We start from the raw sequence: 18,999 nt of genomic DNA on the forward strand, positions 1-18,999 counted from the left end.
AACACACCAATCCTGGTCAGAAGCAACCAATCAGAAATACAGCTCCTTTCCCAAAGCATAGCCTGTTGTGAAAGTGCCTGCTAGTAACAACAGTATACAATCAGTCTTCCTGTAGCAGTAAGTTGTTTGCCCGCCATTACCAAAGCTGCAGCAAACCGCCAATCTTGAGCAGTGAGTACACCAGCTTGATTGACAGCACTAAGACCCTCCTAGTTTCTGATCGGAAGTGGTATAAATCTGCAGATAACAATAGAACCAGAGGATTTTTTTCACAGACTATCTGTCTCAAGTTACATTGTCAGGACATAGTGGCAACTTCAACAAATATGTAAAAAACATAAATAAAAATTAAAATGAAAGTTATCTACTGCAGCTTTAAGCTGTGATAGAGCAAGACTTTCAGGGACTAATAAGGAGTCTGAACATTAAGCAAAAGTTTAACTGTTTTATCCTTTTAAGCTTTCAGCCTCTGTATCTGCTGGAGTTGAAAATGTCGTCTGCATTCTCCTCAGGGAATAAACACGTAGATGGCTGTTTTAATAATCCTAGTCTTGCTAATCCTGTTGATAGCTAATATAAAATGCTGAAGACAGCTTAAAAGGCAAGCTGCATAATATTTTCTTTGTTTTAAATTAGCTGCACAACTGTTTTACAGACACTGTCTCGCACACACAGGGCATAACATCACGTCTGTTCTGAATATAAATAATTATTAATCACTCACACCAGTGAGAAGACTAAACAGAAGTATTTATAGTATATCATATCAATAATATCTGAATTATATATCTGTATAATGTACAGCAAAATCACAGTTGGCTAAAATTGGTTTTGGTAATGAAAGACAGAATCAGCCAAATTCATCTCTATTTTTTTTTATAAAGACATATTGCAAGTTCCAAATTCAAATGGGCGTATTATGTAAAATATAGTTAATTTTTAGCTTTATATCATGTTCGAAAACATACCTGGAGTTGTTCTTTGATTCTTTTGTGCACCCCTGCTAGCCATTCAGGTTGCCTAAAATGCTTGCTCATTCAAAGCACCGCCTATTTACACAAAGCTCCTCCTTGGAGCCGCAGTGTCCAGCCTCTTCACAGAGCAACCCTCACCCAACAAGCCTTCCCCACTGCGCTGCACCACACTGGCGGCAGCAACAATTAGCATACATCTGGTGGACGTTGGGTATGGCTGAGCTCATCACATGAACTATTTCTCAGTCCAATGCTCATATGAATGGTTATAAACGGCACAACTGAAAGGCATTGTTATGATAACATGCCGAAGGCGGCATGTCGGGAAGAATTTGAGCTTCTTAAAGAGACAGAGGCTCAAATTCAAGGTATCAAATTAGAAAGTCTGATTTCTTTTAAGCTAGGTTTGATATATACAGGATTTTTCTTTATAACGACTGAAGGTAACATAATTAATTAACTGTGCTATGAAATGTTGCTATGTGCCTGGGAAATACGTAACACCTCTCCTTACTAAAAATGAAAGAAGACTCGCGGACTGGATTAATACCTTTTTTCGTATAAGGCCATTTTTTATTAGTTATTTTTATTTGAAGGCAACAAAAGGGAGAACATATTTGCCATATTCTTGTAAGTCCCTGGGTATTCCTCTTAGAAGCACCTGCAATCCTTCTGCAACCCCCTTTTGAGCACCTCTAAGTTATGGAGCTAACCCCCCCAAATCACACACCTTGGTCATTCCCTTGTGACTCTGACACGTTGACTGCTAGCTGGCTGCTGAAGGAGTTGACTCCCATCATGCCGTGGGAGGCTGTGTTGGCGAGAGAGGGAATCTGGTTGTGGTTGCGGGGAACGCTGTATAGGGCTTCTGCGATGTCAGCTGCCCTCTTCAGAATGATCTCCTGAGAGGCAAAAAAAGAAGGCAAAGGGTTTTTTTAATGCATAATACATGGCTGTTGAGTTGACTCGCGGCACTATATTCCTTCAGATATAGTCCTGAATATGGGCCTTAATTATGTCATCAAAAATTCTTTATGTGTAAATCAGACACACTGAGAGGATTTTTGAAGTACCTGATTATTGTGGGGCATCCCGTACAGGGCTTCGACGAGATCAGCCGCCCTCTTCAGTAACACCTCCTGATTAGGGAAACAGGGAAAGGAAATAAATACAACTCCCACAACAGAGTTTTCTTTAGCCTGAGGCCTCTGTCAAGTCAAAGAGAAGACCCCTGCTTTTGGGAAGATTTTTGCAGTGATTAACATGTTTCTACAGGCAACAGGTTATGCAAGTCAAAACAGTCCAGTTTTATGTCTCTTATCCCTTTAATAATTGTGCAAAATGTTTGTTTTAGCGTCCAGCTCAAATTAAATAATAATGCCAGTATTCAGTGGGCCCAAATAGTGGGAAAGTGGTTCAAGGAGCATCAAAGCGCCAGGTTTTTAGGTCCCTAGGCCCTCTGAAAATGTTTGATGGACTTGAAAACATGTTACAAAGGAGCCTAACCATCCCATCAATACAAATCTAAAAAAAAGGGATTGTAATTAGTTTGAAACACCAAAAACAAAGGCATCAGATGATGTCAAAGGCAATCCAACAAAATATACACCACTATTGGTTTTGTTATTACTTTTGAGGGGGAAGTAGGGAGGTGTGCTGTCACTGTACATGCAGAATAAGTATGACACGCGGAGAGGTGAACAACAGTGTTAAAAAGTGCTATGAAATGTTTACATAAATAAGAGCCACCTAGATTTAAGAGGCACCGGAGGTAAATTTATACAGCACTACCATTTTGCTCCTTCCAACCATGCAGAGCAGTGAATAATGTTCCCTATCTTAATTAAACTGGCATAGTCCTTTAAAAACAACACCTCACCCCTGATTCCGGCTTCACGTTTGCTCCGGAGTTCAGTGCCGAGTCCCCTCTCTTCAGAACAATAAAGTGAATTAGCTCTGGGTTAATCTAGTTCTGTTGTAATGACATTAAGGAATTTTTCAATTAACCTCTTTGACTGGCTGTTGCAAAGGACTTCACAAATGACTTCCCATCCAGCAAGAGCTGGGTGCTCGTGCCTTGGGGACACGGATGCTCAGGATGTGGTCTTATCCATGTCTGCATGCTTGCCCCCGCTTGACAATGCGGATTAGCTGTGTTGCATTGGCTCTTAACGGTGAAAATGAGTTGGCCCCGGATCCCGCACTCCCCCACTCCTCATTCACCCCCACCCAGTCAACCACACACACACACTCTCTGTTTTGGGCTTTCGGCTAGGTGGGGTTTGGCCCATTTGTGTGTCCTTATCGGCTCTTTGAATTCAGCACTTACAATTAAATCCCTCTCCAGAAACCAGGCTGCTCTCTTTGTTTTTCATAATACAGAAGGCAGTTTGCTGTATGAAAACCCTCTCCTCCTCTTACGAGTGCATTTAATCTGACAAAAGGCAAGTTGCAGTCATGGGTGTTGTGTGTGTGTGTTTTTAAAATGCTCTCTTGTTGTCACCTGCTGTAGAGCAGAGATTTGTCGACTGTGCTGTTAGAACTCCGGTTAAAAGCAATGCAAATCTGTCACTAGAAACATCTCAGATGGTGCTTGTTTTCTTCCCACATCCACTGTGTTTTCTTTTGCAGGCCTCGGTAATTTGTCTGAAGTGTTCCATCACTTGGCAATGGCAGTGTGGGATTAAGACGGCAGCTGCCGTAAATGAATGTAAACACAGCCTTCGCGCCTTCAAACAGCGGCCTCCAAGACTTGGCCTGCGTCTCCGAGGCGCGGCGTATGCGGTGTGTGTACGCAGCGTGTGTAAGGGGGCCCCCCTTTCATCCTAAGGAGCATAGCTAGCCACCGTCCTTGATTTATCAAGATGAATCGCTGTAGGAGCCACTTGCAGCGTGTGCCATGCTCTCTTATAGAAACATATCGCTTAATCCACCCCAAGTTACCGGATGGGTGGCTCTTAGAATGGGCATTTACCTCTGAAATTGGTGTGTATGCTCAACGTTGCATGCATCTAGTTTGCATACAAATAAAGAATTATGGTTGTCGTGAAGCAGGTAGACTAAATGAGTGTACCAGCTGTCTTGATGTGTTCTCATCAGGCAGAACAGATTTTTCTCTCTCTTGCTGAGTGAGATAAAGTGGTTTCCTTTCTTTTTGTCTGCAGTTAATAATTACCAATAATCTATTCTATCATATTTCAAGATCTCCTACATGGCTCTCAATTTTAAACAACAATTAAAGCAATTAAGACTGTCGCATTCGGAAGCCATGTTTCATTCTCCGCGAAACGTCCTCTCCCTCCTTGTCCATATGGTACTTTGCAGCAGTGACATAAGGACAGCTTGGAAAAAAAAAAAGAGGAGGGGAGAAAACGATATTGCCTCTCATCCTTAATCTGTCGTTTACCGCGTGGTGTCTTAACTAACCAAGCTGACTCGCCGGGGCTATGCTTAAGTGGCAACCTAGTCATATCGGCGGATGATGAGAAGTGCTGCACCCAATCAAGGAAGGAAGTTTGTTTTCTTCTGACGAGACGCCTTCATGCGCGTCAGCTCATGCTGTGAATACGATTAGCACGGAATAGCGTTCCGAGGGCATTTCCATGTAAATCTCAAATGCTGCTCCGGCATAAGTGTAATTGGCTTTCTTGTCATGGAGACATATCTGAACACACCATGTTAAATTGAAACAATTAACGGCTTCGAATGATTTCTGCTGTTCTGTGACAAATGCGTGACTGATTTCGGCTATTGTTTGGGACTGTTCTGCATAAAAGGTCCCGTGCTCTGCTAACAAACGCTCCGATGACTGATCACCTAAGATTTAAAAGCCGGTCGTGTTATTGCCGAGGCATAAAATTGAGGGGAAGAAATCCAAAACGACGTCTTATAAAAAAAAAAGAAAAAAGAAAAAAATCTAACAATAAGGAGTCTTCAAGCACTAGATTAACATGGATGTTGTATTTATATTATCACAGTTAATAAAAGAGGGCCTAGGTTATGTAGCTTGGAGTGCTAATGCCATTATAAAACTGTAAGGCAATTACTCTGTTAGCTCTAGCCTGAGGTAATGAATGCATTTAGAAGCATAGGGCCATTAGATGAAGGTACTTCAAAGAGCACAGGAAGAGAGATTCATTTAAATACATGGGTAATTGCTTGACATGAACACATTTGTAATATTTTCTCCTTGTGGATTACACAAAGAATTGGAAAAGAATGGGCTTATGCTCATTTTGGGGGGGGAACAAGAAGAATCCAAAGCAATCAGCTTAATAATAAAACAATATTGAGTTTCCACTTTTAATTTTATAATGAATCTAATTTGTTGCAGAGGAGAGAAATTGAGTGTGATATAATGTGATATCCAGTCTATTTGTCCATTACTGCCAGAGGGCACAAAATGGTATTATAAATTGTCTTTTTTATATTATGAATAGAAAATTGTTTTATAACAAGATCTTAAAAAGGAGGGTGAATTCTAAAGTCTCTCTTCACTTAACGCCATGCCCGCAAACCAATCTCCTTTCTCATCACTTGACTGCTCACACTTATTACTTTCATATTCACCCTGGACTTTGCATTGAATTTTTATATCTCCTCTCCTCCCACAGGGTCAGGCTGTCATCTGCGATGTTGTCTTAGAATTACGAGGTAAACTTCAATCAGAGGCAGCTTCCCCCCTTTTTTTCTCTGTGTAGCAACAATATTAGCGTGCATCCCTTGCTATCCATGAGCACTCCCATATTGGCTTTCTGTCTCCTTACAATTACCACGTGTCTTACTGGTCCCAGGGAGAAGGCTGGTGGAAATCAATAGCGCAGTAATATTATCAACTGGAGGGTGAAGTCATGGGAGGGAGGGAACGGAGGAGACGGAGGTTGGGGGGGGGGGTTCTTGGATAGAGGTGGTGAGTGGGCTTGGTGTCGATTTGCCTTTCTGCTAATGCACACCGTGCCGTCCTCCAGCTTTATCTTCTTTTTATAGAGTCTCCCTGCCTCACCTGCACCCTGTAATGGCTGTTCTCTATATTCTGTTTCTGCTCTCATTCCGAATGTGCACGGCAGCCTCGGCCCGCCGCAGGCTTGTTTTATTGGGAATGTGCTTTTGACCCCGAGAGCTGACCCTGAGATGGCAAGCTTAACAATGACGAATCACTTCGTGGGATCATTTACATGCCCCCTGAACCCCATATTTGGGTCCATTAGAGAGCAAATCAAATATTTATGTTGTTTATTGGGAGTGCAGGGTTTCATCTCACTCTCTGATTGTTTCATGCAAAGGCCGGGAGACCGTGCTATATTAAGTATACGCTCACCCAGGAAACTAATCTCGGTCTCAGTGTCAAAATCTGTCCCACAACCAGCCATGCTTTGTATTCAAGGTTTCTCTGTAATAAAGCCATGTTACCATGTAGCATTGTGTCTCTGGTTGCAGAAAAGATGTGGACTTTGTTTATATACAGTGGCTCTCAAAAGTGTGCACAGCTCTGTTAAAATGTGAAAATGTTTTGATGATAAAACAAAACCACAACAAACTTTCACCACGTAGAATTGAAGTAAAAAGCCAATACGTCTGTCTTCAAATTAAAATAAAATAAAGTACAATAACCTTCTTGTGTAGGTGTTCACAACCTTAACCTAATACTTGATGTTAAAAGGCCTTTTGATTTAATTTAAGAATTTTAGTTTTTGGACATCTTATACTAATTAAAGTGAATCGGAAGGATTTTTATTGCACTTCCATTTGCATCTTTCGGTTCGCTGAGAAGTTAAGGATTTCGTATTATAAAATTACCAAAAAATTATTATGCATGCACCTTGGCAAATGGAAGACAGTCATCAGTAATTAAAATAAAGAAACTGCAGGAACCTATTCCAAACATTTTGTGTTCTATATGTGACGAAAAAATATCCTACATCTCCAATAATCTTCAAATATCTTTGCTAAGGATTTGGGCTGCAAGAAGGGTCACCTTTTATTTCAAATAAGATTTGTTGTGGTCAGATGAAACCAACATTGAACTTTGGGCCACAATTCTAAAGGATGAGTTTGACTCAAAAACAACACCCACCACCAACAGAACACCATAACCAACGCACTGAGACATGGTGGCTTCAGTTGGAATTGTATATTTTCTTTGTTCAAAGTGGAAGAAAATATATCAAATACTAGTCAGCTTTATTATAAAACATCAAGATGAAGTGGGAATTAATTTGTCAACATTCCCTGAAGTCCAAGCATACTGTTCAATTAATAAAACAATAGTTTTGTGAGAGAAACATTAAAGTTTTGGACTGACCAAGCTAGCAATCGCTAAACAAATCTAACATAAAATCTTTGGGTCCATCTAAAGATGGCCATGTGCAGTAGTAGTCTGATAGATTTGGATAACTTTCATGTTACCTGCTGATATATTGAGCATGTCACATAATATGTCAGTTTTCAGACTGAAGCTGAATCAGTCTGAAAACTGATTCAGTTTTTTAAACTGAATCAAAACATGTTTTAATAAGGTATTGGTTTTAAAATTTCCACACTTATACAGTCGGGTTTTTGCAGCATTTTTTTTTCTTACTTTAAGTGATTGTAGTGCAGATATATTTGACATAATATGTGTAAAAATATTCTGAAATTATTTATCATGCTTTAATTTTAACAGAGGGTGAAAACTTTTGAAAACCCTGTAAAACTCAAACAGTCTTGCCAGCGGAGATAGAGTTGTAGATATGAAAGGTAAGTGAACTTCACCTTTTGGTCAACGTTTACACCTGAAATTAGAGCAACATTTCATGTCGAGGTGTAGCTTCCTGTCTCCACGGGGACCAGGTCTAATTGAAACACTTCATATACTGAGCCAAAGACTAGCTGTGAAGTTCCATTTCTCCAGGTTGCCTTGGTCAAACATCACACTCTGTTCTTTATTAAATTGTCTTTTGGACATTAATAATTTTGTTGTGTTGCTTGCTGGGATATGATAGATAAGGTCTTTAAAGGTTCTACAGTATTATTAAAACTCTGAGGTGGTCCCCGCTTTACAGCGTGCCGAGGGGTCCTGAATTGACTAATCAGTCATATTATTACTTTTGACACATTTGGAGCGTTGGTCATCAAAATGGTTACTAGCGGGGTGGCAATTAGAGAAAACACACAGATTCTATCAGTGGGAAACTAGGAGTGAAAGAATCAAAGGAATCAAAAGGACTGTGCAGGAGAGCATTTATATATATAAAAAAAAAAAAACAGAGATGTGAACATATCAGCCTTAATGCTAATTCTCAGTTCTTTCTTTCAGTTTGGCCTATTGATGTGTCATGCCAAACTGATGTGACTTTCAACTTAAAGATAAAAAAAACAAAGCATTATAAAAGCCAGAGCATAATAACATGCAGTCTTTGTCTATTAGCTGCAGCAAGACTAGAAAGGTTTACGGCACAGGGTTCTGTAAACAAAAGATTAAACCAAATCGAGCCGCAGAAAATGAAAGGAAAACATGAGTGGGGTAATGAGGGTGCAGGCGTCGTTTCTGACCAGATTACCATCTCCACAGACTACTGGAGAGGAAAACGCCTGATTGAGCTATTTTACCACACAGAGAGTTTACGCCTCTCTCCCCACACACAAAAAAAAACCCAATACCATTACCACGCTGGTTGGAGGGTGAGCCACATATGTGGAGTAAAAGCTGTTAGCGCTCTGGGTCGCAGTGCTCTGCGTTGATGGGAATGTTGTTTAGTTTATTTGTCACAGAGTATTAGCAAGATCGTAAATGGATGGTTCAGAAATTTTGAAGGGAGGTTCTGTTAAAAGATTATAGGCAGTAAATATCTTACTTCAAGGGGATAATTCTTTTGGAGTCTTCATTTAGTGTAAATCCAGATTAATTGACCCTGGAGATTGAAGCTAGTGGCCAAGAATAAAGTTTACTTGTAGGGTCTTAACACAACGTCACTCCCAAAAACGTTGCCGCTGTTAAGGCAGATGCATTTTTATCGACCTGCATTGCATTAATGTGTGCAATATCAATATGGAAAATTGGACAGCAATAAAATGATTTTACTGTATAGGATCTATGCTCTGTATTGTGGACGAGGCCTTTTTGCATCCAGTTTGCATGTTCTCCCCTTACATGTGTGGGCAATGTCCAGACTACTGATGCTTCCTTCCACAGTACTCCACGCACATTCACTTTGCCTATAGTTTGTTTCTTTTAGCCTTGTGATGAACTGGTGGCTTATACAGAGTGTACCCTGCCTTTTGCCCAATGACCGCTGGAGCACTAGTCCCCCAACGAGCTTCCAAGGACAGTCACCAATACACAACGGACGATGGCCCCTCTCGGACTAGCCAATTAGCACCAACAAACTAATCTGGATTTATATGAAATAGCGATGTCATGAGAGTTATCTGCTATGGCTAAGATATAAACTGTTCCTTCAGAAGCTGAGGTGCTCTGTGTCATTACCACCCTGTTTCTTTGCTCGGAAAGGACAATGTACTGACCTTTGGTAATCTCTCAGGATCGCCAGGGTGTCTGGGGATGACCTTCTGCAGCCTCTGGAAACCGTAGTCGATGGTGGGCTCATTGAGGGCTAGAAGAGAGAAAAGGGAAGATAAAGATTAGACCCATTTGAGGGCTAATTTTGCCAGAGATATGAGGGAACTAATTGAAAAATTTGTGATGGTTTACAGTACAGAAAGAATTTCAGAATGCCTAATTAAAAAAAAAAAAAAACTCAAGGGTGAGACAATGTTTTATGAAACATCATCAGCTTTGGGGGGAGTTCCTTTTGACACTTGTGTCACCAAGTGCTATTTCATTAGCAGCCATGATGACCTACATCAGACTAAGAATCCTTTAGAGGGACCCTCCCCTTTTTATCTGCTTGGGAATATTGACTACAGTAAACTACATAGCGGGGGTCTTTTAATCTAACAGAGCTTTAATAATCTGTGAAAGACTGTCCACACATTGATCTAGTGTAAGTTGCTGTCATTTCACCCTTCTGCACCAACTCTACTGCAACACTGGGCCCTTGAAAAACGGTGGCAGATCCCATGGAGCCATTAATCTCTCCCACCCCTCAAACAGTAATCTGGGGCATGAGGCATATTGGGCGATGAATCAGAGGCACAAAGTAAATGAATCATAACCCAGACTTTGGAGAGAGCCGGGCGTTTTATGTCTGACAGCCCTAATGGGTAATTGAAGGTTTCCTTACAGCTCCGCCTGATTCTAAACAATCATGTGTACACTCAGAGAGAGGCTGAGGGGAGGAGAGTAGTGCAAAAGGGGAAAGAATGGCTTAATAGAGAACATCACTTCTCAATGTAGATATCATTTTCAGCAGAGTAACTCTGCCGAGCAAGGCGCTTCATAAATCAATGGCTTTCTATGGAGACTAATAAGAGCTGCCTGCCTCTATTCATTGTTCAGCCTGTAATTTGGCCCATCACTCATTACTCAGCATGTAATTTCAGCATTAACACCACACAGCTCGCTGAACCTGCTGAATGTATAAGCAAGTGAACGCAACCCCCAACAATTTCACAAAAACACACACGCACACGAGTTTGTCTTCCTATTCTCATTGGGACATTTTATTCATTTGAGTAATTTCACTTGTACTTAACCATGACCATCACCAGAACTTTGACCTGAACTCTTAAACCAGAAATTAAGTTCTACTGGATTAGGACTGAGCTTTTTTGTCTATACAAAGCCTGCTGCGCTTTATTAGGTTGCTGCTTTTTCAGGAAAAGGTCTTAAACAAGTGATCTCAAACACAAAGAGCCATGGACAGCAACACAAAAGTCATGACCTAACGACCATTTAGTTAGGTTACCTCTACCATTATCTACCTCCTTATTTCTTTGCAATTAATTATGGTTGTGGGTAAAAATTATCACTGGATACAGTGCACTTCTTCATCACACTGATATAATATCAGTTTTTATCTATTTTATGTCTGCACGTGACCAAATATGCTCTTATGTTATGATGTAAACAGTAATGAAGTGGAAATTGCTTTTATGCTCCATTCTTCAACTTAGCACGAACAACTTGAAAATAGTTTAAAATAAATACATTAAGCTTAATAATCTTCAAATGGAATATGAAATATCTTACATACACTGATGATTAGTACATTCTTTATTTTCATTGTAATAACCTGTGTCTAACCTTTCTTTTACTTTGCCTAAAAGATTCTTGAATATTATATTAATAAACACATTGTTTTAGGTCCAACAGCACAAATATTGGTGGGTGTGATGATGAATTATTTAAATATTTAGCAGTGATTCTAAACATACTTTAGTGGGCCATTTAAGACTTGACAACATAGGTGCTTTTGTGTCATTAAAAATATGTAAACTGAGTAAAAATGTGCTTTTATTTTTTTTTTTTTACCCCTTTTGTTATAAAGTGTGGCTCTGTTTTCAAGGGCTAAAGATTCATTCTACTTTGGTGTCTTTATACAACACCGAACCAATTTGGACGCTCTGCCCCTCAGTAGTGTGGGGTCAAGAGCTTAGACTTAGGTTTATGTTAAAATGGGACTTTCAATGCCAACATTTGACATAGACACTAATTTCCTATTCATTCAAACTTCTTCCTGCAACTGAACACATGCAGCAGTTGAGCTAAACGCTGAATACAGTAATTGCCAACTCAAGCATGGTCAAACAGCAATTATGTACTCAAGCATGGACAATGTGGGGGCTCTAATCGATAGCACAGATCCAGCTTACAAATACAGTGGTATTCAACCCGGCAGTGCAGACACACCTGAATAAACCCCCCGCCACAGCTACATACACTGCTGGAAATCTGATTTGACATGTCATCATGTGTCGCAAAACGACAAAGGTCTGCTTGGGAATGTAGGGGGAGAAGCCATCTTCTCCTTAATAAAGGATTGATCTGCCATATTGATCTTACATGACAAGGCTGTAGTGAGGAATTTGCCCCCTTTTCTTTTGTTATTTCCATTCCCCTCCTTATCTTATGCACTCTGGCAGTCTCGTGCAGGCGTGTATGTGCACACATGCAAGCGTGTGAACGCCCGTGCCCCGCGTGGAAAACGCGTATGTGCTCGATGGCCCTGCCAGACCCCGCTGCTTAGTGTGATGTAAATTGTGTATGTGTAAAAAGCACTCCATAATCAGGCCATCCATCATCAGAGGCTGTCAGTGGGCTCTCTCAGGGTGATACATCACGCTCTCCTGTCCTCTGCCTCAGCTGGGGCCTGCAGAACCCGCCAGGCATGCTGGGAACTCGGCCGGACAGATGTAAAGTACAGAACGAGATGGAGAACGGGAGAGGTGGACTTTTTGACATGTCTTTCCAATGATAATGATGCCCTACTGTAAATGCCGGCCTAAGAACTGCAATGAATGTGATTTGGAGGACTCAGTTGGCACCACGCTCTGGTGACAGAAAAAAAAAAAAAGAAAGATATATTAAAACTTGTCTCAGTCGGTGTCAGAACTCAGTGCAGTCCCAGTTCCAGCACGAGGCATGATCTCCCCATGCCGGCATGTCGCCGTCTCATCTATCATGGAGATGATCTTTGTAACAACCCTGGCGTAATGAAATTGGTGACACAGACCGCCATCTGCTATTGATTTCATGCAAATGCTTTTGACAGCTGATGGAGACTTGCATTAGCGCTAAACGGTGCTGTCAGTTGATGAGTTGACAGTTTTGTAGTCATAGCGTGTAACACCGGCGCAGACAGACACAGACAATGTCAATAATCCTGTAAGAGCTGCTGATGATATATACTGAGCACTTATGTTCAATCTGGACAATAAATGTGCAGTCGCTGCACCGCTCCGCAGATTTTTTTTTTCCCCTCCATGCAAAGATTTTCTTTCATCTGCTGAGCTTTTACAAGAATCATTGGGACCACTCTCCTTACGTTTTCCTGCATTGACATGCAGGTTTCCACACTTTTACCCTCTTCACCTCCCAGGTCTACAACACCTCGTCATGTACTTCTTCTCACTCATAAACTTTGCGCTGCAATAAAGTGGTGCGATGATCCAGAGCCAAAATTTGTGTAGTCCTCCTTGACCTTCCAATGATAAACAGTGAAAGCAGTATTACACTCCCTCGCCCCCTTCACCCATTCTTACCCCTTCTGTAAGACTTCTGAGTCGCTTCGAGGAAACACGAAACCATCCACACACATGCCATAAATCCTGCGCTGGGTGGGGAGTCTAGCCGAAGGGAGGCGGAGGGACAGAGAGAACTATGGGAGGTATGATAGGGGAGGGTGGGTGTCGGGGAGTGGGAGGGGTGGGGGTCACTGGCACGTTCCAGTCACGCCCGCTTCCCGGCCCGCGGCCAATCAATACCACTTTCCTGTTTTAGAGGCGGGTAATTATGAGGTGGAGAGATTGTGTGACCTCTCACCCCTGCTGCATTACTCGCCTGATATTAAGATAAATTGCCTGATTTTGGGTAAACATATGCTGCAATTCAAACTGTCAGCACTGGTTTGCTCAGGGATAATTTGTATTGATCTCCTGGCTTCTTCCCCATTTTGCTTACTGACCTCATGGATAATTAGAGAAAAAGAGACACGGGGAGGTAAGGCAGGGCTTGCATTTGAATACTTTGCCGGAGAGATGAAGAGCGCACGGCGAGGGGGAGGAGGGAACATTAGACACTAATAGAATTTTCATTTTCTCTCATTTTCTGCACAGATTTCGACAGGTTGCGTGTTTTGTTCAATTATACTCCTTATATCTGTTCACCCTGCCTGGATCAGAGATGCTTCATGTTTTAATTTCCAGGATGATAGAAATTTTCCTAACTGAATGTGACAGCAAATATGTTTCAAATTTAACAGCTGATAACTTAAAGAATTATGGCCACATGCGAGCAGAATTAGCATGGTAAGTGGCAAAATGCGCAGACTTACTGTGGACCGTCTTGGAGGTTGGGAAATAGAATATTTTTTTATGACTATTTCAGCAATTCTCTCCAGAGACCAAATGATCGTGTTTCAGAATATGAAGAAATGGAATGCTTGACTCCTTGTGCAGCTGCGACCGTATCGTTTCCTCCTTTTGAACAGCCCCGCATGCGCACTGGCAGCCGTGGCAGGCCTTCAGTTGAATTCCTCCATTCCTGGAATGCATGCTTCCCAATCTTATTTCGATCCGACGCCTCAATCTTTCCCCCCCTTTTCCCTTCATTTTCTGCGAGAGGTCCTTCAGCAGCCTCGGTCACCGCCACTTTACTTAAAATGTAGAGTGGATCGCTTGTACATGCCGTATGAGTGTGGTCTGCTGCTCACTTCTCCGTGTTCTCTGGAAATGGGACATGAGTAACCGCTCTGAGGGAACAGAAGAACATGGCCGATGCTGGCAGCCAGAAGTGCTTACATGGCAATACGGCTGTGTGTGCCCTCAATCTATATGAAAGTGGAGTGAACACGTGTATTGACTTACAGTATCAGGGTATAAACATAGGGAAATGTTTGAGCAAAGCAGTAAATTCAAGGGAAATTGTTCCTTGTTAAGTCTACGAGCCTGAATGGAAGCCTGCACAGAGTACTAGCATTCCTGCCAGCCATTAAAGCTTATTACGATAACTCTATCTTTCCAGGAGATAAAAACCTAGCCTTGTTGCCATTTGCCAGCTATTACTTTCGCTAATTATACTTAACTGCTTCGAGCTTATCTCCACTCCTCCTACACCATTGAGCAGTTTTTTTTTTCTTTCCCCCCTTAACACAAATTAGAGGTGGAGTGGGAGTTGGAAAGGGGGAGACAGATAAACAGCACAAGCAAGTAGTTCATTCAAGTGTTATTGCATTTGTGACTTGTCAAACTGAAGCCCTGTAGGCACCTGTAGTCTGTAACGCGAATGCAGATCTATCATCACACAGAATGACCTCTTCCAGCTGAAATTCACCACTCTGCAGGAATTTCTTGGTGTCTTGTTGTGGGATTCATAGCCCTTGAGAATTTTCTCAATTTATCATGCTAGAACCACAAAAAAATTATGTATTTTATTAAGACTCAATGTGACAGACCAACACAGAGTAGTGCATAAAATCGAAAGAAAATGTATAGAAATATAGTTTTTTCAAATAAAACTGAAATCTCAAAAGTTACATGAGATTTCAGTTTTCTGAAGGAGGCTGAATTCAGCCCCCTTTCTTCTGATACTCTAAAATAAAATCCAATCCTCTCCTAAAAAGGTCACTTAATCCAATTAATTAATATAATTTAATCTGGCTGTCCTGTGAGTGCCTCAGAGGTTTGTTTGAGAATATCCGTGAGCAAACAGCATTGGGAAAAGCAATGAACTCAACTGACAGGTCAAGGACGAAGTTGTTAAAAGTTAGTGTTAGGTCGGGAAGTCTATGATGCTACTGCAAAATTGCCAAGATGTGGCAAGAGTCCCACGGTAACTGGAGGAGCTGCAAAGATACAGTGCTCAGGTGGGGGGAATCTGTTGAAAGGAAAGCTATTTGTTTTTTTCTTTGTGCTCTTTATGGAAAAGTGATGAGAGGAAAGTCAAGTCCAATTTGCATTTTGGTTCAAGGAACCATATAGAAAAAGTTGCTCATGTAAGACGAGACTAAAATGTAACTGCATGCAAAACATTGTGTGGCAGAAAACCTAACACAGCAGATCGCCCTGAACACACCATACCCACAAAGAACCAGGAAAAAGAGTGGTGGCCGCAACATGCTGTGGATATGCTATTCTTCAGCAGCAGAAGCTGATCATTGCTAATAGGGAAATGGATGGAGATGAATACAAAGCATTCTTGGAGAAAAGCCTATTTGAGGCCAAATGTTACACATGCGGCAATAAAACGTAGCTTAAACCAAATCAGGTCCATGTGTTCGAATGATCTAGACATGAAGCCAATTGGGACTGTTGTAAGATTTGAAAATACTCTGATGTCTTTGGCTGTAACATAATAACACAGGAAAACATTTCAGGTCTGAATACTACTATAAAGCACTGTAGAAAGGGCGAATAACTTTCCATGGTAACTCCAAGGAATTAAAATTGAATGCTGTGCATAGAGGGAAGGTAAAGAAATCAGAAGTCATGCTGCTGCTTTGTCTAGATAAGTTCCATTTGGAAGAGTAGAAAACATGCAGACAGATGTGGAAACCAACCTATAAACCAACCAAACCAAGCCAAATTGAAATTTTCACAGCAACCCCACGCAAAGCAAACCTCATCTGTTTCAACACTGACCATATCATCTCCATCCACTGCAGCCAGTTACCACTCAGTGATTCCATCTCCAGCAGTCTCGAGATGAACAGGAAATTAAAATTTCAAAGATCTGCAGTTAAGATAAATCAATGGAGACAGATCAATGTTCATTGAAATTTCATGAACTTTGAGCCAATACAGATGAAAAAAGCTCAACAGTTACAGTCTCCCACAGATATTGCCCCTGCAACAGATAAAATGTAATTAACACAGTTAAAAGGGAGCAATGTTACAGATCGCACATCCATAATTTCAGCTCCCTTCATATTGGCTGTGTTATTAGAAAGGTGCCAGAGACACCTGTTCAATCCTCTTAGATGACATCTAAAGCATGTGTGCCTCTTCTCCGAGGACGTCAGTGGACTCTCGCACATTACCGGCCCCGCAGAAATCAAATGGGCTCCCTTCACAGCTGATTGCAAGCGCAAATTAATATTGTAAAATGAAGATCAATACATGGACGGGGCATGGATCGATGGCGGCTAAATTACGGGTGAATTTTCCCCCTCATTCAAGATGAGTTGTGTTTTCCTCTCAAAGTCAATACCGCGCTGCCTCCCTCATTCATTTCTCAATAAACTTGCCGATGAATTTCAATCAAAAAGCGGCAGCGGAGGAGAGGGGATGGGGGTGGTCGGGGGCTGGAGTTCCTTTAAAGCCTGTCGGGTTTGGATCATGCCTGAAAATGGGGCAAGAAGTGTAGGCGGTGAAAGGAGAACAGAACACATTTCTGCCTGTTTGTCCTGTGGCAGAAGACTAATGCTGCGACTTGGTGACGACTTTCCCTTACTAAACAAACTGCTAACAGTTAAACAAAAAGGTGGGCCCAATTAAAAATAAATCAATGCATACCTTCTTTATTGGCGGAAAAAGCACAATAAAACCTTCATTTTTTTTTTATTCCCGCTCCTGAAAAATAACCACTTTCAGAAACAAGTAATGGGTGAAAATACACGCTCAACTGCGAGTACTTATTTCAATCAATTTCCTGAAGCTGGATTTCACAGGTCACTTGCTGATAACACGCTGTGGAATAATGCCACAGTGTGCTTCTCAAAGCTTACCTGACAAGCTGCCTGACAGTGGGGGAGTGTGAGCACGTGTCACGTCAGCCCTCTAATTGGACACAAGGACCTTCCTCTGTGGAACCTTGTCGCGATGCACACAAGCTCACAAGGCCTTCAAGCCCAGGCCCATCTCACTTGGCAATGAGTGTCTGCTCCACTCCTGTGGAGCCCGCGCTAAATACCAGCAGTTGTAATAAGACAGGCAGGTATGGCGATGGCTAGTGGATAACACGCCTTGACACATGCTAAAACTGTTGTGCCAACTGGTTACAACCCATTTCACTGCAGAGATGACATTTATAAATGCCTGTGTCATCCTTTCTCGCTCCTGCGCTGACTTTCGTCTTAAAAATAGGCTTTGGGGGAAGGTTCCAAAACCCTGCGTGGAGCAGATTCTAAATACACAAATGAAGTATGAAGTATTTTGTGTGTTTGCAGGTCCTCCTCAGAAGCCGATCTGTTTACATACCTCCTTGAATGCCTTTGATTATAACATATCTCTCAGTAGGCCACACCCCGTCACTGACCATTCGCTAGTGAAGTACCAAACCCAGCCCTGCAGGACAGGAAATGAAAAGGAAGCTCTCCATCTAATCAGCTTGTAAGTCTGGGACTTCAAAGTGCCGGCAGGGCGGAGAGGATAGGCTCAATTCACCAGCTGGACGGCACAGGACCCTGTCTGATGTGTGCCGATAAAGATGTCTTTGGTTGTTTATTTAATTTTTTCAGGCGAGAGGAGGGTCAAGAATGGCGCTGCATTTTGTTCCGCCTTCCATGAGTGGAGCAGGAAGTGTTTGATTTTTGGATACCACTATTTATAGCTTTGGAGTAAAAAGGGCTATTTGCTAAGATGCTGGAAAATCCAATGCCTATGCATATTTTTTTTTGTTTTTTTGTTTGGCTTAATAAATTTAAAACATTTAGTGCGTGCTTTGCCTTGCAAAAGTATTCATACCCATATATTTGTTTAATCTTTTGGCAGGTTACAACCAAAGATTTCATAGGATTATTTTCTTTTTATAAATAAAAGTGTTTTGTAGCTCTGTATTTATACCTTTGATTCAATGCTTTGAATGACATGTCTCTCATATTACAGCTACAAGTCTTTTATGTGTCTGTGACTCGACTTATATTTAACCTGTCCACAGAATCTCCAACGTGAGCTGTTTGCTTTTGCAGCTCCTCTAGTGATACCTCGGGCCTTTTGGCTGCCGTAATAATTAAATTTCGACTTGCCCAGCCTTTGAATTTAGGTGGAAGTCCATGTAGTTCTACAATAATCCTTCTATGTTCATATGATGATATTTTAACCTAACCCTGTTTTAAATCTTAACAGATTACTTATTCAAAAGTACTTTGAAAACAATGTGTTTCTTTTCCACCTCAACATTTTGTGCTGTTTTCTGTTGGTCTATCACATACAAATTCCAATTGAACACAACAAGGTTTGTGGTTGCTTTGTGACAAAATGGAAAAATAAAGTTAACGAGGTATGAATACTTCGGAAAAGCATTTTATCTATATAGAGAACCCACTTCAGCACTCTAAACCGCTTCCTTTTTTATTCCCTCACAGGGTTGACATTTCTTGATCTCCAACAGTATTGAGTGAAGCACACATGACCCCTTTGTCCTTATGTTGATGAATGACTGCCTCATACCCATTTTGTCAGATTTTGGTGCAGTGGAGTCGATAGCGTC

The 18,999-nt window shown here is 41.4% G+C and overlaps 2 protein-coding genes across 5 annotated transcripts in view; one reads left to right on the forward strand and one right to left on the reverse strand.

Annotated features, from left to right (window-relative positions):
- The window catches only part of mgmt (O-6-methylguanine-DNA methyltransferase), a 101,587-nt gene that overhangs the window by 42,400 nt on the left and 40,188 nt on the right, over positions 1–18,999 (forward strand). The window lies entirely within an intron of this gene.
- The window catches only part of ebf3b (EBF transcription factor 3b), an 88,292-nt gene that overhangs the window by 2,860 nt on the left and 66,433 nt on the right, over positions 1–18,999 (reverse strand). For all 4 annotated transcript variants that reach the window (XM_044136494.1, XM_044136493.1, XM_044136496.1 and 1 more), the window contains exons 11-13: positions 9,477–9,565; positions 2,048–2,113; positions 1,705–1,876 (exon numbers count right to left, since the gene is read on the reverse strand). In XM_044136494.1, coding sequence (XP_043992429.1) covers positions 1,705–1,876; positions 2,048–2,113; positions 9,477–9,565 — 327 coding nt within the window. The remainder of the gene's footprint in view (positions 1–1,704; positions 1,877–2,047; positions 2,114–9,476; positions 9,566–18,999) is intronic.

This window comes from Gambusia affinis, linkage group LG13 (assembly GCF_019740435.1).
Source record: "Gambusia affinis linkage group LG13, SWU_Gaff_1.0, whole genome shotgun sequence".
Lineage (NCBI taxonomy): Eukaryota > Metazoa > Chordata > Actinopteri > Cyprinodontiformes > Poeciliidae > Gambusia > Gambusia affinis.